General features: G+C 41.5%; 2 protein-coding genes across 2 annotated transcripts; both read left to right on the forward strand.

Annotated features, from left to right (window-relative positions):
• The first annotated feature begins 2,482 nt into the window (after positions 1-2,482).
• Positions 2,483-5,284, forward strand: APEM9 (3-phosphoinositide-dependent protein kinase-1). Its single transcript, XM_079010811.1, has 6 exons — positions 2,483-2,716; positions 3,058-3,228; positions 3,381-3,458; positions 3,630-3,918; positions 4,612-4,925; positions 5,103-5,284. The coding sequence occupies exons 1-6, from the start codon at positions 2,595-2,597 to the stop codon at positions 5,215-5,217; spliced, it is 1,089 nt and encodes a 362-aa protein (XP_078866937.1). The 5' UTR covers positions 2,483-2,594; the 3' UTR covers positions 5,218-5,284.
• Positions 5,285-18,294: 13,010 nt separating this feature from the next.
• On the forward strand, positions 18,295-20,750 carry LOC145062449 (pollen receptor-like kinase 4). The gene is made up of 3 exons (XM_079010054.1): positions 18,295-19,104; positions 19,202-19,783; positions 19,870-20,750. Exons 1-3 carry the CDS (start codon positions 18,453-18,455, stop codon positions 20,508-20,510), a joined length of 1,875 nt encoding a protein of 624 aa, XP_078866180.1. The 5' UTR covers positions 18,295-18,452; the 3' UTR covers positions 20,511-20,750.
• Positions 20,751-21,495: the final 745 nt, after the last annotated feature.

The raw sequence follows: 21,495 nt of genomic DNA on the forward strand, positions 1-21,495 counted from the left end.
TATTGACGATGGCATCCCAAATGTTTTAAATGAATAAAAAATACTTTTCTTCAGAATTTCTTTGATAACGTATTTATCATGTTTTACTGGGAACAAATTCCGCAACATTTTTATTAAAAGAGGCACTCTGATTTTTATAAAACATAAAAAAAATCGGTCTTTTCTGGCCGTGAAAATGGGGATGTCACATCAATGATATTGACAGTCGACTAATTCCTGTGTCAATCCTTGTTCAAATACTTTCATCCTACTATCAATAGAATTCTATCTAAAGCTCACTTTCGTCAAATTATTGAGCTGTGGTAATTTAGCTCAAGGATCACTTCCAATTCTTGTCGAAGGTTGGATCATGTTATCCACCAACCAATGATAGCCTAGTTCAAAATATCAATCGTCTAGTGACCATTCTATGAACTTACTTCAATGCTTTACCAATACCGCATCTTAGGGAAGTAGGTCAAACCATTGAGAATAGTTTAACGAAATAGAAAAATTACATTTACGTAAAAGAATAGAATACATCTAGTGCCGACCATAATCACTTACGAACTCCTTTTCTTTCGTATAACAGAATCATGTTGTCATCCAGAAATAGTCAGCCGAACGACGAAACCCCGATCCTTCATATAGACGCCGCGATGTTCCAAGCTGCCGTAACAGCTGTTGTGACCGCTGTCATGGCACAATTCCATTCTAACAACCTAAACGAGAATAGAAATAACATCCACGTTTCAGATCAAAGTAACCACCAAGGAAACCAACAAACGCCAACCCACGAGGGCACCTTAACACAAGAACGAAAGAGTAAGAAACGAATATTTTGGGATAAGAAGAAGTGCAAATCATCCCAAAGGTCGGCCAAGAGACAACAACCAGTAGCAGCCTTTGCAGCCACGACATATGTAACTCCTACTACCATTCCGACTAATATCCCAGTTGCCCCTATCCCTGCAAGGCGTTATGCCGGAAATCTACCAAAATGCACAAAGTGTAGTTACCATCACCTGGGCGCCTGCCGAGTGTTGCATTGTCAAAAATGCAACAAGAACGGGCACACTACCTGATTCTGTAGAGAACCTATCCATCACATTACTTCAACCACCAACGTCGGAATTATTCGTATATGTCATTTATGTGGAATGATGGGACACTTCAAGAGGGACTGCCCAACAGAGAAGAATGATGGGGGAACAGGAGGAGTTTGACCTCAGAGTAACAAAAGGCACCAAAGGATCCTACTACAGTATAGGTACACTTCCAAACAGCAGTAATTAATTATACTCATAAACTGTTAAAAACTAGTGCAACTCGAGTCTTACCTTTTTGCAAGATCCCGTCAGTTAAGGGACTCTCGTGCTGCGTATACTTGCTTTTGTAGTATACCTTGTTCGCAGCAGTAGTTTCATAGATAAAACTAAAGTACTGAAACTCTGTCAAAGTTGCACCATTATGTTTTTGTAACACCTTCCTGAATTAGTCTAACGCCTTTTATTCCGAGTAGTCCGACATTATCATGTGACTTGAGTCCATTCGATCCTCACAATAACATCCTCGTGCGAAAATCCTTTCCTTCATAATCGCCTTTCTAGCGAAGCTGTTATTCCAGAACTCCGAGACACTCATGTGTGGAATATCTTAGGTTTCATATCCTTCCCGAAGAAACCTCCCCGGAGTACCACTCGTACAGTTAAACCTAACCTTCTAAAATTATCTAATTTATGTAACATGTAACCTAACATATTTGCTTGATAGTTAACTAGTATTAACTGTGGTTCCTAAAAAGCACAAAGAAAACAACATTCAAGCATCAAGTTCTAACCGACACACTGCCTAAGCTGGCCATCCTATCATATCATCTGTACTCCATACTAGCATGCAGTTCTAGAGGCTTATACAGTAGGCATACATAGAAATCTCTCCTAACATACAAGTCTGAGCAGATCCTTAGCCCTTAATCTAGCATGCTATACACATATTGAATAAAAAAAGTATAGGTATTTTGGGAAATACTTACTTAGGCTCGACCGATTCCACGCATCACACCCTATTTTTATATAAACCCTTTAGAAAATCTTTTTTTTCTTACCAATTCCTCAGTTTGAGTTCAAATACACACTCGAGCTGTTGCTAGAAAGGTTATTGACACTAGACATAACCTTTCTCGGGATGCTCCAGAATGCCACATCTTGATGCCCAAGGCGGGCCACTTGTTGAAGCTTCATCGGGATGCTCCAGAATGCCACCAAATGCTCAAAACTTAATTTCCAAAAGTTCAAGTCACATTTAACACCAACTTTTCAACGAACGGTTCATAAATGTTTCGTTCAACCCTTAATTCGTTTACAACCCTACTTACATGTTCTAACTATCGGCTAATTTAACCCTACTTACATGTTCTAACTATCGCCTATTTTAACAAAAAAAAATGATTTTTCCACTTAATTAATATATCCTATGCCATAAAATTTGGTTTCTCAAACTTTGTTTGGTGCATTTAGCATTATCATCGCGTCGAATTGCGGGCCCTAATTTCCGCATAGATTATCCCTTTTACAAGTTGGGTACTTGGGTTGCTCTGCACCGATACCTGATCGATGGCAGTGGAATTGGGGAGACAGACCGAGACATCCGTCGTTGATCAGCTAAATAGAGTCACGGAGATGGAAAAGCCGGTTGGAAGTCGGCCAGTTTGGGGTGAAATTGAGCTAGCCGAAAGGTAAACTTTCAATATTCATACCTCTTATCTTGTATACCCTAATCATCTTTACATATTTCCGCAATTCTCTATTACGATCAAATTCCACTCGTAAGAACTTTGTTACTCCTTTCAACATACCAATTTTGACTCCCTAAAAGCCGCTAGCAATTTTTCGGGCAAGTCTACTGTCTGGAAGGCCTAAATCGATCATGTTTGGAGAGGGTTACTATACAATTTACATCGAACTGTAGATTAATTGGATCAAATATGCTATATACCATTTTTATTCGATTAAAAGATACAAATATCTGCAAAGTAATGCACGATTCTAATATATACTTCACCACCTTGCGATGCAGCTACCTAGTTTGCTCTATGTTTGAAGATGCATCATCATCAGCTTCTTCTGTTCTTAAACGTCTATGTGACAAAGAACACATCAACACAGTTGTAGATGATGATATTGAGCTTAATGACATGCTTGAATCAGCTGGTATGGTGTTTGTGCAGTCCTTGAAGGAACTTGGAAGGTATTCATCTTTATAATTGCTCCTTTGAACAATTGTTAAGAAGGGTAAAATAGTCATTTTACATGGAACATGGACCAAATTAGTCATGAAACTAAAAAAAACAACCATCAACAAGTATTAACATGCATTTAACAATGATTTCTGTTTTCCAGGACATTGGAAATAATAAGTGAGTTAACTCAGCTGTTCGATTCACTGGCTGCCATTCCAATCCAAGTTTTCCTTGCTGGGTATTGCTTGGTCATTGCAATAATTCTTTATTATTATTATTATTATTATTATTATTATTATTATTATTATGTTTTTAAGTATAAATTATTAACGTATGTGTGTATGTATATGCAATTGAATAATTGATTTGATGCAATGAGCCCTAATTCAAACAAAACACACTTTTTTAGGGTATGTTTTCAGATGCAAGAAGACCCTCAAGGGGCTCAAAAAAATCTTGAGGAATTTTTAAGCAAATGGAGATTTGTTGATGAAAAATATTATATTCTAGCAAGTTTAGAGACAAAAACAAATACAAAATCTTATATGGAAGGATGTGGCAATCGATTTGTTCTAGAAGTAGATACATATCTTCAAGTTGTTGAGGCATATATAACACTTCTCTCAGGGACTATAAAAGGCACAAATCTTGCAATTTCTTGGGTTGAGAAAGCTGCATTACCCGAGCATATACGCCAGGTAACCTTTCTATGGCTATTTTCGATGATCAGAATGAGAAGGGCATTCATGTCTTTTGCACAAATGAAGATTAAGGCTATGTTTGGCGTACTAGCTGAAAAGCTAGCTATTAACTTAAGAGCTAGTTGATAGCTGAAAAAAATTGTTGTTAGCTGAAGAGATAGCTGCTAGCTTATAAGCTAGCCGATAAAAAATGACGTTTGGTAAAAACTAGCAGATAGGCTAGCTGAAAGATATAAAATGACATAAAAGGTCATTGAGAAAAATATGATGTTTATAATTAATTAAGGGTATATTTGGAAAAATTTTAAAAAACTTCTGAAAAGCTAGTCCAAGTAGTTTTTTAAAAAGCTAGCTTTTAAGCTACTTTTTGGTTCGCCAAACTTATTACCTTAAAAAACTCGAAAAATAATCTAACTAATCAGCTAGCTGGGGTGCGCCAAACATAACCTAAGACTTAAGAGTGAGTCCAATGGAATTGGGGAGGGAATGGAATGGTTAATTCCAATGGAATTGGATTCCATTGAATCGGCAAACAAACATGTCATGTCATGGAATAGAATCTCAAATTCTAATTCCATTGGATTCTACCATAAACCGAACCAATACCCTTAAATGAGTATTTGTTTGGTTTATTTTTCCCTTTGGACACCTGATATTTCCTAAATTACCCTCGTATGGTTTCAATTTTAGGAGCTTTTACAGCGTTTACATTCCATTCACTCTTCCAAGGATACAGTATCTCAAGCCTCCACGTCAGCATTGGTAACCGACGAAAATGTAACCTCAAGATCTTCAAAAACCTTGGAATCCGCGAAACAAATCGATGCAAAACAAGCAATTTTAAGATATTCCGGACAACGTGTTCCTACATTATGGTGGTTCCGGACCCTTAATGTAAAGTTTGGTGGGGTCCGGTTTGCAGTATCAAATGGAAGTATCTTGATCACGATTTTCATGCTTCTCACATACTATTATATGAGGAGGAAGAAATATACGATAACAAGGTATAACTATAACATTTTAATATAAACTATATTTTATAAATGTTATTAAAATTCATTCCATTCATACACAACAACCACACATATCACATTATTGGAATAGATCACAAAACTACAGAAAATGGTCAATATTTGATTTGGTATATAATTAATTTTTTTTATATATATTTGTGGTTGCAGTATTCTCAAAAAACAGGCCTTGTTTGTGAAGAAATCTGTGATAGACTTATGGCAACTTGCATTTTCATACCAAGTAAATCCATTAGCTGCAGTTGAACCTCTCATAACTCGCTAATTATAATGTTAAATTATTTGTTTACAACACTTTACTCAATAATGTTAATTATTTTTATCATCCAAAATCTGCAATTAATAACAATGTACTTTTATATATAGCATTGTATTTTTTTTTTTATTAGGACATTATACTTCGAAAAATCTATGCAATTTTAGTGAAAGTTTGTTTGTATCTTGATGAATTTAATTTGGTAAATTTTTCAAAAAGAAGAAATGAAAATAGAATACTTATACAATAAACGACAAATCAAATAGAGTTGTTTCTTGAATTTAATCATATTGCACCAAAGTTGGTTGCAAAAATATAAAATAAAATCTTAGAGTAAATTATGGGAATGGTCTTTTCAATAAATCTTAGAGTAAATTACGGAAATGGTCCCTGTGTATGACGGAGAATTGCAGTTTCAGTCAAAAAGGTTTTTATAACAATTTCGTTCTTAAGTATGAGATTTGTTGAAGACTTGGTTTCACACCGACTCAATTAAAAACTGAGGTTAAATTCTTGTAAAATATTATTATTTAATATTCAAAAAAAATATATTTACACTGAATTGAAAATTATTATTATTATTATAATTATAATTTTTTTAATAAAATCGTTAAAATCAATTATATGAAAAAGAGATAATCACTACAATGATTTCAGATTTTGAAATTATGTAATGTGCAATATTTGTCATTTGCACCAAATAAATGTAAAAAAAAATCAATTTCTCTCCTCACTATATGACATCTTTTTATGCTTTTGTATCATAGTGTGCTCCATAATTGGTAAATTTGTTATTTTGTTGTTAGATTCACATCAAAAAGTAGCATTTTGGACTCTATATGTATACTAAGGTATTTTCATAACTGATAACCATTCACAACTGTAACAACCCAATTTTCACGTCTAAAAATTTCATTTTTAAATCAATACTTTGGAAAACATTTGCAATTAAAACATTGTCTGATCAAATCATTTCACAATCATATATCATGTTTGAAAACCAAAATACGAAATCAACCAAATGTCAGAGTACAAATCTCAGAACAATCTCGTAAGGCGGAAAACAGTGTGTGTATGATGTGCCGCTACCGCGCCAGCTCCTTCCCCTTCGATGAAGAGGTACCTGAAACCAAAACTGAAAACTGTAAGCACCAAGCTTAGTGATTTCCCCCATCGTAGCACATAACATACAATCATATAACATACAATACTTGTCAGACATTTTTGGGGTGCCCGACCTACTTGGTACGACCATTCTGGGGTACCGACCTACCCGTGCGGCCATTCTAGGGTGCTGACTACCCTTCGGTCCTAACAACCGAACCTCGGGGACTGTTTCACCCCATACTACTACTACTATCGTATATCCTAACATAACATATTATCAGACATATCTGGGGTGTCTGAACTACCCTTCGGTCCTAACAACCGAACTCGGGGGCTGTTCCCCTCCTACTACCCCTAACACATATAACAGATCACGCTAGCATATAATCATAACATCACATACTGTCAGACGTATCTGGGGTGTCTGACTACCCTTCGGTCCTAACAACCGAACTCTACTACTATAGCACAACAAGCTAGCATATAACATATCAGGTAGTAGCAAACCTAGATGATATCACAAAGACAATCATCTAACACACAACTCCTACTGGTGGGCGCATTGTGGCCGTAGACCCACCGCTACTGGAAGGTAACCCACCTCGAAGTAGCTGCTGATCTTCGCGGGAACTGTCTGTCTGCTGCTGCTGCTCCGAAAATCCTCCGGCTGTAATTCCCACAAAACACTCAATCAAACACTGCTAACTCTCCTTAGGGTAAAATGACCATTTTACCCCTGACCAAGTGAAAAGTCAAAGTCAAAGTCAAACTTCCAGTTGACCCGACTCGTCGAGTTGGCTCGCCAACTCGTCGAGTCCCTATCCAGTCGATTGTCCTCTCTCCCGTCCCTACTCGTCGAGTTAGGCATTGACTCGACGAGTTCTCCTTCTATACAAATATCCAATGGTCCTTCATCTGACTCGCCGAGTTGTATGAACAACTCGTCGAGTTCATCTTCATCCGATGAACACTCTGGTCTGTGACTCGCCGAGTTGTATGAACAACTTGTCGAGTCTGTTCTTGAGGCAAGAAGATTGCCTTGGAATCGCCGAGTCAGGGAATTGACTCGCCGAGTCCCTCCATCATTGAGTCTGGCATCCGACTCACTAAGTCCACCTATGGCTCACTGATCCCACTCGGCATAACTCAAAAGGGGAAAATCAGGGACTCGCGACTCGAATCGTCGAGTCCGAAGAACGACTCGCCGAGTCTCATGCATGAAATCACTGTATACTCGATTTTGCTTGAATCCAGTGCATTCTATCCATAGATCTGGGTTCTTAGGGCTTGATTAACACGTAAAGTTTCCAACTTTACGTGTAAATAGACACTGATGAAGGTTTTAAGGCTCAAAATACACTAAAAGAGTAGATCTAGGGTTTTCATGCAATAAGGCTCCACAAAGGCAGTAGATGTGAGCTTTTGAAGCTCAAACCTAGCTAGATTCAAAGGCCATTCCACTCAATATGATCTATATATTACAATCAAGCTAGTAAGTGGATAAAGATGGCTTAAATGGGGTTTCTAATAGAAAATCATCATGGAAATAGAAGAGATCCGAAATATATCTCAATGAACTCTGGATTGAGTTCTAGATCCTTGCTCTTCTCCTTCTCCTTGGTCCTTCCTTGCTTCTCTTCTTCAAACTTCAAGGAACAAGCACACAAACACTCAAATCACAAAGGGGAGGGTTAGGTTTTGGTAAAGGATGCTCTGAGGGTGAAGGGGGCGAGCTTGGGGGCGCATAAGAGGGTTTAAATAGGGCGCAAACCCTTGAAATCAGGGTTTCTTCCAGACTGGCGGACTCGCCGAGTCGCCAACTTAAACGTGCTCAATATCCCATCTCTACTCGGCGATTCGGGCCTATCACTCGTCGAGTCCAAAGCTAAGAATGCAAAATACTTAGATAAATCATATATACCCGGAACCAGGTGCTACAAATGTCCCCCACTTATTTTAGACTTCGTCCTCGAAGTCTGCTACTTACTCCTGGAAAAGCTCTGGATAATGCTCCCTCATCTCTTCTATCGGGTCCCAAGTCCACTCCAAACCCTTCCGGTGCTATCATTGCACCTTCGCTAGCTCCACCCTCTTGTTCCTCAGATCCTTCGACTTCCGGTCAAGGATTGCTATTGGCCGCTCAATGTAATTCAGGCTGTCATCAACCTGAATATCCTCTAAAGGCACCACTGCTGAGTCGTCCACTAGTCACTTCCGCAGCTGCGAGACGTGGAAGGTGTTGTGGATCTGACTGAGTTCGACTGGCAGATCCAGCCTGTACGCCACCTTGCCCGCCCGGGCTAGAACCCTAAAGGGTCCAACGTACCTGGGACCCAAATTGCCCCGTTTCCTGAATCGGATGACGCCCTTCCATGGCGACACCTTCAGGAGAACCATATCCCCGACCTGGAACTCCAGGTCTGATCGGCGCTTGTCGGCATAGCTTTTCTGCCGACTATGTGCAGTCTGAAGCCTACTCTGAACCTGCTGCATCCTCTCAGTCGTCTTGAGCACCACTTCGGTGCTCCCCATGACCCTCTGGCCAACTTCGCCCCAACATATCGGGGTCCTGCACCTTCTCCCGTACAACATCTCGAAGGGAGGACGGTCAATACTCGTGTGGTAGCTGTTGTTGTATGAGAACTCAACCAAAGGAAGATAAGTATCCCAGCTACCACCGAAGTCTAACACACCCGCTCGCAACATATTTTCCAGAGTCTGGATGGTCTGCTCACTCTGACCATCTGTCTGCGGGTGAAAAGCGGTGCTAAAATGCAGACGAGTACCCAGCTCTTCATGGAACTTCTTCCAAAACCTGGAAGTAAACCGTACGTCTCTATCTGAAATCACGGAGACTGGCACTCCGTGCCACGCCACCACCTCTCGGATGTAGATATCGGCCAACTTCTCTGCCGAGATACTCTCCTGGATCAGTATGAAGTGGGCGCTCTTGGTCAACCAATCCACGATGACCCATATAGAATCCACTCCCCTTGCGGTCTTGGGAAGCTTGGTGATAAAATCCATCGTGATATCTTCCCATTTCCACTGCGGGATATCCAACGGCTGCATCTTGCTGTGTGGTCTCTGATGCTCGACCTTGACCTTCCTGTAGGTCAAACACCGCTCTACGTACCATGCCACATCCCGCTTCATGCAGGATCACCTATAGTTTAGACGAAGATCTCTATACATCTTCGTCGCCCCGGGATGAATGGAGAATCGGGATTTGTGCGCCTCCTCCAGCAGAACCTGGCGCACACCCCCGTGATACGATACCCACACCCTACGGTGTAGTGTCAATAATCATTGACTATCATTATCGAATGAGGAAACCTGACCCAATATACGCTCGCTCTTCCGATGTTCCTCCTTCATAGCCTCCTGCTGAGCCTCCCGAATCTGATCTAACAGTGGAGTCACCACTGTCATCCTCATACACACGTCTCTGATCGGCGCTGCCTTGCGGCTAAGCGCATTGGCCACCACATTGGCCTTCCCTGGGTGGTAAAGGATCTCGCAGTCATAATCCTTTATCACGTCCAACCACCGATGCTGCCTCATGTTCAGATTCGGCTGGTCCATGAGGTACCTCAAACTCTTATGGTCCGTGTAAATGGTACACCAGACTCCATAGAGGTAATGCCGCCAAATCTTGAGGGCGAAGACAACCGCCCCCAACTCTAAATCGTGCGTCGGGTAGTTCGCCTCATGAGGCTTCAGCTGCCTCGAAGTGTAGGAAATGACATGCCCTCTCTGCATCAGCACCGCGCCCAACCCTGAAATGGACGCGTCACAGTATACAACAAGATCCTCTACGCCCTCTGGCAGGGCTAAGATTGGCGCTTCGCACAATCTCTGTCTCAAAGTCTCAAACGCTGCCTTCTGATCAGGCCTCCATCGAAAGACCACGACTTTCTTCGTCAGCCGCGTCAGGGGTACGACTATCTTGGAGAAATCCTGAATGAATCTCCGATAGTAGCCCGCTAATCCTAGGAAACTCCGAATCTCAGATGGAGACTTCGGAACTTCCCATCTCATCACAGCCTCTACTTTGGCCGGGTCCACTGAGATCCCGTTCTTGTTGACGAGATGTCCGAGGAACTACACCTTGTGCAACCAGAACTCATACTTGGAGAACTTAGCATACAAGTTCTCCCTCCTCAAAGTCTCCAGAACTTCTCGCAGATGCTCCTCGTGCTCCTCCTGCGTCTTGGAGTAGACCAAGATGTCATCGATAAACACTATCACAGACCGGTCTAACATCGTTCTACACACGCGGTTCATGAGGTCCATGAATGCGACAAGAGCATTGGTGAGCCTGAAGGGCATCACCACAAACTCGTAATGGCCATAACGTGTCTGAAACACGGTCTTCTGCACATCCTCCTCTCTGACCCTCATCTAATGATATCCTAAACGCAGATCAATCTTGGAGAACCAAGATGCTCCCTGAAGCTGGTTAAAGAGGTCATCAATCCTCGGGAGTGGGTAACGGTTCTTCATTGTTACATTGTTCAACTCCCGATAATCTATACACATTCGATGTAACTCGTCCTTCTTCTTCACAAACAGAATTGGGGCTCCCCAGGGTGAACTGTTCGGTCTAATGAATCCTTTGTCTAACAGCTCCTGCAGTTGTGTAGATAACTCCTGCATCTCAGGAGGAGCCAACCGATACGGTGTCTTGGCTGTCGGAGCCGCACCAGAGACTAGGTTGATCCTAAACTCCACCTGTCGCTCCGGAGGTATCCCGGGAAGCTCCTCTGGGAACACATATGCGTAATCTCGCACCACCGGAACCTCGCTCACCATCGCCTTACCCGCCTCACGGGTGTCCATAACATATACGACATATCTTGCACAACCCTGCTGAAGGTAGCGCCTAGCTCTCGCTGCTGAACATACCGCTGGCCCTCGATGTGGCCTCTCGCCCTGAACTACCAACTCTCCCCACTTGGGGTCCTGATCCGCACCAGCTGCTGAGCGCAATCTATCATCGCCCCATTGGGGGTGAGCCAATCCATGCCTATAATCACCTTGTTCCCACACAACGGAATGGGAACCAAGTCTACCAAGTAGCGCTCCTTAAATAGCCTCAGAACGCAATTTCTGAACACTGCTAATGCTCGCACCGATCGATCATCGGCAATCTCTACCTCTAAAGGGCAATCCAACATGCCCAAAGACTCAGTGAAGTTCTTGCTAAGCACAAGAGAAACAAACGATCGGGTGGCACCCGAATCAAACAACACCTGTACTGGGATACCGTTCACATGGAACGATCCTAACGCATATACACAGAGTACATATCAATATCATAACATCATATAAATTAGAGGGAAAGAATCGTACCCGTCACTACATCGGGTGCGACGCGTGCCTCCTTGGTAGTCAGCTGAAATGCCCGAATCCTTACCACTGGAGCCTCTGCCTTGCCCTACCGGCCATCAGTAATCTGTAGGGTCGCTGGAGCTGGCACCTTCACTGGCGTTGCTGCTGTCAACTGGGGGCAATTGGCCTTCTTGTGGCCCCTCTAGTTGCAGTGGAAACACAACAACTCAGACGTCTGTATCACAGGTGTAGGGGTGGTACAATCCCTGCTGAAGTGCCCCATCTTGCCGCACTTATAGCAGCCTGGCGATCCCACTCTGCATGCTCCCTCATGTGGCCTGCCACATTTCCTGCAGTGGCCCGGTCCTGACTGGCCCTTCGGCCTACCATATGATACCTTGGGCTTCTTCCCCGAAGCCCCTCCTGTCTGCCCCCTCTGACATCCTCTTCCGGGTGTGCTCCAGATCTATCTCCCTCTCCCTCGCCCTGGCAATCATAGAGTCCAAGGTAGGGCAAGCTGAAAAACTGACATGCTCCCGAATGTCGGCTCGCAACATGTCGTGGTAGCGGGTCCTCTTCATATCCTCATCTCCCGCATAGTGGGGCACCAATAACGCCCTCTCTCGAAACTTGGCGGTGATTTCCGCCACAGTCTCCGTTGTCTATCTCATGTCCAAGAACTCTCTAGCTAACTGCTGGAGCTCCACCGCAGGTGCGAACTCCGCTCTGAACCGGGTCACAAAGTCTGGCCATGTCATAGCCTCAACAGTCGATGCTCCCAATGAGTCACCAACAGACTCCCACCAGTCTTTAGCTCTGTCTCTAAAACACCCTGCTGCAAACCTCACCTTCAACCCGTCGGGGCAGAAGCTACTCAACTATGTAGACTCAATGTCTGCAATCCATCGTCTGGCAGCAATGGGGTCCTTCGCCCCACGGAAATCCGGCGCACCACTGCCCCTGAAGTCCTTAAAGGACAATGTGCGAGATCCTGACTGGCCAGATGTCAAGTCACTCTTGAACGCCCTGAGGTGGTCCACCATCAGCTCAACTATCCCTTCCTTGATCGACCTGAAGATGATGGGGCTCGACTCAAGGATGCCTCTGGTGATCTCTGACGCGATGAACTCGTGTAGCCCCTTATCTACTAGCTCGGAACCTGATCCCGAACCCGGTCCCTCTCTTGAACTGCCAACTGCTGGCCTTGGACGTAGTACCACCATTCTGTAATACATAATAACAACCATTAGTGATACTGATACCTCTTGAGGGATCACATCCACTACAAGTTCCCTGGTCTTGTCTCAGCCTTCCTCAGTTCGGGTACGGATCCTCTGCTTTCAGTAGTACGGGCCCATACTACCTTCCACATCTATCCGTACCTTCTTTAAGGACTGCCTTGACTCCACCAGATCCCTTTTACCACTGCTGATCATTGCTATCCTCATCCTAGGCTTACCCTAGGGAAAAATCTCTGACTCCACCTAATCCGGTCCTCAGCTACTGAAGGCCTCCTTGTAATGCCAATTAGTCATTACCTGAATACCATCAGATGCAGTGAGGCTCGGATAATCCTTCGAGTAAAAGACTCGTCCCTACAACGGTTAGACTTAAACGAGAGCTGCGCAATAGGGTCAAATCCAGCACTCTGAGATTATTCAACCCTAACCACATGTGACGTGATGTATTCACCTAATGGATAAATCCCATCACTCAGAGTCCCACAAAGCACAAAGCAAGCAACATTCGGATGCAGGAAAACTACTCAAACAAATATGCTCTCATAATGAGATGCTGCACTATCATACAATGCTAAGCTCATACTATCAGGCATACCCTAAACAGGCTATCCTACTACTGTCTACTGAATTCTAGCATGCAATTCTCATAAGCTAAAACACATAAAGCAGGCACATAAGGCATCACTCCTAGATCCATAGTCCTATTCTAACATGTTGTTCTACTGAAACTGTTAAACATAACATAAACTTGTATGGGTACTTTGGGGAATACTTACTTGAGCTCGACCGGTCGCGCACATCACACACTTCATTCTTTCTTAAAACTCTTCACTTAACTTTTAGAAAACTTTTTCCTTTGCGAAATCTTTTAATCCCTCGATTTGAGTTCAGACACCCCCGAAAGTGTGTCCAAATCCCTCAAACCAGGGCTCTGATACTAACTTGTAACAACCCAATTTTCACGTCCAAAAATTTCATTTTTAAATCAATACTTTGGAAAACATTTGTAATTAAAACATTGTCTGATCAAATCATTTCACAATCATATATCGTGTTTGAAAACCAAAATACGAAATCAACCAAATGTCAGAGTACAAATCCCAGAACAATCTCGTAAGGCGGAAAACAATGTGTGTGTGTATGATGTACCGCTACCGCGCCAGCTCCTTCCCCTTCGATGAAGAGGTACCTGAAACCAAAACTGAAAACTGTAAGCACCAAGCTTAGTGATTTCCCCCATCGTAGCACATAACATACAATCATATAACATACAATACTTGTCAGACATTTTTGGGGTGCCCGACCTACTTGGTACGACCATTCTGGGGTACCGACCTACCCGTGCGGCCATTCTGGGGTGCTGACTACCCTTCGGTCCTAACAACCGAACCTCGGGGACTGTTTCACCCCATACTACTACTACTATCGTATATCCTAACATAACATATTATCAGACATATCTGGGGTGTCTGAACTACCCTTCGGTCCTAACAACCGAACTCGGGGGCTGTTCCCCTCCTACTACCCCTAACACATATAACAGATCACGCTAGCATATAATCATAACATCACATACTGTCAGACGTATCTGGGGTGTCTGACTACCCTTCGGTCCTAACAACCGAACTCTACTACTATAGCACAACAAGCTAGCATATAACATATCAGGTAGTAGCAAACCTAGATGATATCACAAAGACAATCATCTAACACACAACTCCTACTGGTGGGCGCATTGTGGCCGTAGACCCACCGCTACTGGAAGGTAACCCACCTCGAAGTAGCTGCTGATCTACGCGGGAACTGTCTGTCTGCTGCTGCTGCTCCGAAAATCCTCCGGCTGTAATTCCCACAAAACACTCAATCAAACACTGCTAACTCTCCTTAGGGTAAAATGACCATTTTACCCCTGACCAAGTGAAAAGTCAAAGTCAAACTCAAACTTCCAGTTGACCCGACTCGTCGAGTTGGCTCGCTAACTCGTCGAGTCCCTATCCAGTCGATTGTCCTCTCTCCCGTCCTTACTCGTCGAGTTAGGCATTGACTCGACGAGTTCTCCTTCTATACAAATATCCAATGGTCCTTCATCTGACTCGCCGAGTTGTATGAACAACTCGTCGAGTTCATCTTCATCCGATGAACACTCTGGTCTGTGACTCGCTGAGTTGTATGAACAACTTGTCGAGTCTGTTCTTGAGGCAAGAAGATTGCCTTGGACTCGCCGAGTCCCTCCATCATTGAGTCTGGTATCCGACTCACTAAGTCCACCTATGGCTCACTGATCCCACTCGGCATAACTCAAAAGGGGAAAATCAGGGACTCGCGACTCGAATCGTCGAGTCCGAAGAACGACTCGCCGAGTCTCATGCATGAAATCACTGTATACTCGATTTTGCTTGAATCCAGTGCATTCTATCCATAGATCTGGGTTCTTAGGGCTTGATTAACACGTAAAGTTTCCAACTTTACGTGTAAATAGACACCGATGAAGGTTTTAAGGCTCAAAATACACTAAAAGAGTAGATCTAGGGTTTTCATGCAATAAGGCTCCACAAAGGCAGTAGATCTGAGCTTTTGAAGCTCAAACCTAGCTAGATTCAAAGGCCATTCCACTCAATATGATCTCTATATTACAATCAAGCTAGTAAGTGGATAAAGATGGCTTAAATGGGGTTTCTAATAGAAAATCATCATGGAAATAGAAGAGATCCGAAATATATCTCAATGAACTCTGGATTGAGTTCTAGATCCTTGCTATTCTCCTTCTCCTTGGTCCTTCCTTGCTTCTCTTCTTCAAACTTCAAGGAACCAGCACACAAACACTCAAATCACAAAGGGGAGGGTTAGGTTTTGGTAAAGGATGCTCTGAGGGTGAAGGAGGCGAGCTTGGGGGCGCATAAGAGGGTTTAAATAGGGCGCAAACCCTTGAAATCAGGGTTTCTTCCAGACTGGCGGACTCGCCGAGTCGCCAACTTAAACGTGCTCGATATCCCGTCTCTACTCGGCGAGTCGGGCCTACCACTCGCCGAGTCCAAAGCTAAGAATGCAAAATACTTAGATAAATCATACATACCCGGAACCAAGTGCTACAACAACCTACTTAAATTACAACTCTCATGATCATAACGTCCATTTAATGAAGACATGAGTATTTTTCCATGGTTCACATCTTTCACAATTCACCAATCCTCCATATTTCTCTTCATCTTGTATAAAATTAAGAATAACAACGCACTTTGACTTTTGTCCCATTTTCATTAACTAACTCCTACCATCAACAGTTACTCATGTGCTTATCGACTCTAGTATCGCTTTCATCAAGATTTCATCCATCAAGGATGTAAAGTTTATGTCATTGTTTGAGTACAATTACAAAGTTACAATCCTAATCAAGATTGTTTGTGCAATTTATTTTTCTTTCTCAAGAAAGTGAGTATAGTGATAAAAATGGTGGTGTTGTCATTATACTAGTTTGTATATACTATTAAACCACTTTTCTTTTCATTTTTCACCACTCTAACCCAAATCTTCTATATTCAACTCTCTTAAACATTCAACACTCATTTACCTATCTCAAAATGTCTTCCTCAAATGCTTAACTCGGTTCCCGATTGTACCTTGGAGCACGATTGAATAGGTGTCTTTGGCCCATGCATGTGTTAATGTATCGGAGAACACGTTAGTCAGCATCTAGGAAAGTGAGTCATCATTTTTGAACTGAATCATCCAACGTTTCCTCAACGAAATAAATCGAGGTCGCTATTAATTAAGCATAGATCAAATCTACACCTAATGGAAGAACACGAACAAAGTGGTAGTAAAGTTTAAAATAAAGTGATGCATGATTGGCCAAATGGTGAAAATGATAGAATAGTGTTAAACACTGCTATTGAAATTTTCCGCCAAGAAAAAAATAAATGTTTCTGGTATGTAAAATTTTGACAAGTTGTCAAGGGATGCAAAAAATGGCACTTATATGTAATATATACACGGGTGTTACTTTTATGTTTTATGATTCCTATGTTTTAATTTCAAGTTATATTTTATTATCATATAATTGCGTTTTAGTTTAATGAAAACTTTGATTTTATGTAAATTAGATCGTTTTAAATAATAATAATAATAATAATAATAATAATAATAATAAATGTTGCATAGATGAGAAGAAATTAAAGTGGTGTGACAACGACAATAATTAGCTAACATTTATGCGGCAATAAAAGAAGTATGACGTTGGTGGCACCACTTTCTCGACCTTTTTAAAATGGGTTAATTAAAACCAAAGTTCATTACCCATTTTAATAATATTAGATTATTTATGTTAAGTGCAAGTCGTCATAAGATCCATTGATATGACATGAAATTGGGTTGTCGGTTTAAGGGTGGCAAGTCTCGACCCAACCCGTAACCCGACACTGACCCAACGCGAAAACAGATGGGTTTGGGTTGAGATTTTTGACTTGTCAACCCGCCAACTCATCAACCCGTTTATTTCATGGGTTGGGTTGGGTTATCTGTTTGGGTTCGCGGTTCAACCCACCAACCCGTATATATATATATATATATATATATATATATATATATATATATATATATATATATATATATATTAAATTTGATTTCCATCCATATTCGTAATATTCCGTATCATTGTATTCCTTCTATATTCATATGTGACTAATCTACATTTGCGGTTCGTTAATCAGAAAAAAAAAACTACATGTCTTTATTTTCATGAGTCACGAACGAAGAACACATCCACTTTTTATAAATGTCTTCATTTTTTATTTTTATTTGGATGTTATCGAATTTAAGTTGAAAACCTTTTTTATGTTAATTACTTTAATCATTTTAAGAATTTATATTGAAAAAACCTTATTTTTTAAAATGTGTTACTTATTTATTAAACAAGTTATATGGATTGGGTTTGACCCATTAACTTGTGAACCCGCGAACTCATATAATTAAACGGGTTGTATGGGTTGGGTTGGGTTGGGTTGAGGTTTCCAACCCACCAACCCATGACTCGCCAACCCATCAACCCATATATTATATGGGTTGAGTTTATGTTTTCTACCCGCCAACCCGAACTCAACCCAATTGCTAGATAGTAGACCATATAATATATGTATTAAACCTACTCATACTTAATTACTTCTTAAATCCACCTATGTCCACGACAGGACTTGAACCTTCGACCTTAAGGAGGGAGGGAATACCGGATACTGCTGGGCTGGAAGCCCTTTGTATATAATATAAGCATCTTATACGAATTGAAATAAGGTATGTGGAATTAATGCTTTAAAAACTGAAGGTAACCCGTATAAGTCTGATAGAAACTAGAAAGCCTTCTATGAGCGAATTCTACATTTTCATTTCATTTTCTTCCCTTCTCTCTAAAATCTCTTTCTCTCTCATGCCCTTTGTTCATCCCCACGAAAATCCCTTTCATCTTCTGGCTTTCTGTACCCCCTGCGGCAGCCATCATTGTCCATATTCCATTGCTTTTCCGGTGGGCGCGCACTTTCCGTGCGCGCACCACTGCCAATCTCCGCCATTGTCATGACGGTGGCCCATGCTTATGCCCACCTTTTTCATGTTCTCATTTATATTTCAATCCTCCGCCATGTAAATAGTTCGGAATCCGACACCCTTCTTGAATTCAAGAATTCTGTTACCAATGGCAACAAGCTAACCACTTGGAACCCCTCCACCATCCCATGCAATGGCAACAAACCCAATTGGGAAGGTATTCTTTGCACCAACGACGCCATTTCGGGTATAAGACTTGAGGGAAAAGGGCTCGGTGGCATCATTGATATGAACATATTAACAAAATTGCCATCTTTGATAACGATAAGTTTTCAAAACAATAGTTTTGAAGGAGAATTCCCGGAGTTCAAAAAGTTACGTGGATTAAGAAGTATTTTCTTGACAGGCAACAAGTTCTCCAGAGAAGTTCCTTCGAACGCTTTTGAGGGGATGAGGAGGCTCAAGAAGCTTTATTTAGCAGATAACCATTTCAAAGGTCGAATCCCTTTCTCACTCACCACATTACCAAGGCTAAGAGATTTGATGCTCCAAAATAATCAGTTTGAAGGTGCGATACCCGTATTTGTGAGTGATAAATTAATGATCGTAAACTTTGCAAACAATCATCTCCGAGGTACTATTCCGAAACGCCTTCAAAAGTTTCCCGCAAGTCAATTTTCTGGTGAGTTGTTCAATTTTAGATTTCATCCATGGTGAAAACCGAAAAAGCTTGTGAATTTTTCAAGGTTGTGTTGCTCATGATGTCGTTTTGCCTTTAGGTAACAGCGAGCTATGTGGACCACCATTGAAGAAGTGCACGGCGGAGATCCCCACCAGCACGATCATCTTGATAGCATCGGTGGTGGTTGCAGCGTTGGCGGCGATCACTGCCGCTTTCTTAATCCTGCGACACTTCGGCCCATCTGCAAAAGATTCCTTTCAAGTACCACCAACTTACGTGAAGGGAGCTACTCCATCTGATCACCATGATAAGATGGAGCAAGGTTGTGGTAAAACCGCAGCCAAGAAGATTGATTCATCTCACAAGTTGACATTCTTCAGAAACGACATAGAAAAGTTCGATTTAGCAGACCTGTTAAAGGCGTCGGCGGAGATACTTGGTGGTGGGGTGTTCGGATCAAGTTACAAGGCGGCTCTCACTCGTGAGAAAGTGATAGTGGTGAAGAGGTTCAAGCACATGAACAACGTTACAAACGATGAGTTTGTGAAGCATATGAGAAGGTTAGGTAAGTTGAATCACCCTAACTTGGTCCCACTTATCGCATTTTACTATCAAGAAGAAGAGAAACTCTTTGTTGCGAACTACGTTCAAAACTTCAGCTTAGCCGTTCATCTTCATGGTATATATGTTTTCTTTAAAATATATGTCCATAATGATCATATACTTAGCATCGTTGCAAGCTAATTGCTGTTGAAAACGTCTCAGGAAGGCGATCTAACGTAAGACAAACACTGGATTGGCCTACTCGGTTGAAGATCGTGAAAGGTATAGCGAGAGGGCTTCTACACCTCTACAATGAGCTTCCAAGCTTGATCGCACCTCATGGTCACCTCAAATCATCAAACGTTTTACTAAATCCAGAGTTCGATTCGCTTCTCACAGACTACGGATTGGTTCCTATAACAAATCAAGAACAAGCGCGAGATGTCATGATCTCCTTTAAATCACCAGAGTACAAGCAACATGGACGTATTACAAAGAAGACAGATGTATGGAGTCTTGGCGTGTTGATTCTAGAGATCATGACAGGGAAGTTCCCAGCAAACTCGTTCCAACAAAGCAAAGGTGGCGACACAGAGCTTGCGACCTTCATGGACTCGGTGATGAAGGAGGAGCCGACGAGTGATGTATTGGATAAAGAAATGGGAGGGTTTGATAAGCGTAACGAAGGGCAGATGTTGACGTTGTTGAATATAGGATTGAATTGTTGTGAACCTAACGTAGAAAAGAGATGGGACATTAAAGAAGCTGTCAACCGGATCGAGGAGGTGAGAGAAAAGAATGATGAAGATGACAACATCAAACATTCAAAAAGACGACCGTGGTTGAGTTTTAAGAAGAATTAAGGATAGAGTGGGATTTAGATTATAATGACAAGGCATGAGCGTTGAAGTACCACTTCCCTAAACCAGAAAATGCAAGTCAAATTCGTTGTAGTAAGGTAAAATTATGGATTTTAGGGGCTTAGTAGGGTGTCTCTGAACCTAGTTACAAAATCTAGAGTTAATCATGTATATACGTTTTTGTAAGAAGATTATAGTAGTCCCAATAGATATTTTATATTTCAAAGATCGATGTGTTGTACGTCCTTATATAAACTCGACTTTATCGCTTCGCTACATATTACCTAAATGAATTATAAGTCCAACGAAGTTTTCAAACCGTTCAAAAAACCCTAATTATGTTTTGTTTGTTCAAGAAAACCGAACGAATTTAACCTTTTGTCTAAAAAATCTCAACTAACTTACACTTCTCATTTAGGGTCAATCGGTCTATGAAATTCAACGAATAACATGGCTTATAACGTGTAATTAAATATCGGAAAATGACTTGTAAGACCAACGAAATTTCAAAACCGTTCACAAAACTCCAATCATGTTTTGTTTGTTGAAAAAAACTCAATGAACTTATGCTTTTGTTCAATTCTCATTAGAGGCAACCAGATTCATTAGGTATAAAACTAGTTGGCAAATGACATGACATTATATTTAATGACATGAAATAAACAAATTAGAATTGCCCTTTATATATAGATTTAGGGCTTGGAGAAGAGAAAAACGAACGATGTCTGTGTTCCATCTCTTGTAATAGCTACTTCTTTTTCTTCCTCTCAATCGTTGATGTCCAACTTAAGATCTACAAAGAAGATATTTAATGATGCAAATTCTTGTAGATGTAGATGCCCTTCTTGGATTTGGACATCTAGAATGGAGGATCATCCAACGATAATCTAGTATTGGGCCCGTACTACTGAAAACACAAGATCCATACTCGAATCGACGAGAGTCTTAGAGGATCTGAGAAACCTAAGGGAAGGGAGTTCTTGATTAT

The sequence above is a fragment of the Lactuca serriola genome, chromosome 7 (assembly GCF_051521515.1).
Source record: "Lactuca serriola cultivar US96UC23 chromosome 7, Lser_US96UC23_V15, whole genome shotgun sequence".
Classification (NCBI taxonomy): domain Eukaryota; kingdom Viridiplantae; phylum Streptophyta; class Magnoliopsida; order Asterales; family Asteraceae; genus Lactuca; species Lactuca serriola.

Coding starts and splice junctions, on each gene's coding strand:
- LOC145062449 (XM_079010054.1), top strand. CDS start 18,453: ATGACGGTGGCCCATGCTTATGCCCACCTTTTTCATGTTCTCATTTAT. Junction 19,105..19,201: donor TCCCGCAAGTCAATTTTCTG/GTGAGTTGTTCA, acceptor TTTTGCCTTTAG/GTAACAGCGAGCTATGTGGA. Junction 19,784..19,869: donor CTTAGCCGTTCATCTTCATG/GTATATATGTTT, acceptor AAAACGTCTCAG/GAAGGCGATCTAACGTAAGA.
- APEM9 (XM_079010811.1), top strand. CDS start 2,595: ATGGCAGTGGAATTGGGGAGACAGACCGAGACATCCGTCGTTGATCAG. Junction 2,717..3,057: donor GAAATTGAGCTAGCCGAAAG/GTAAACTTTCAA, acceptor CTTGCGATGCAG/CTACCTAGTTTGCTCTATGT. Junction 4,926..5,102: donor AAGAAATATACGATAACAAG/GTATAACTATAA, acceptor TTGTGGTTGCAG/TATTCTCAAAAAACAGGCCT.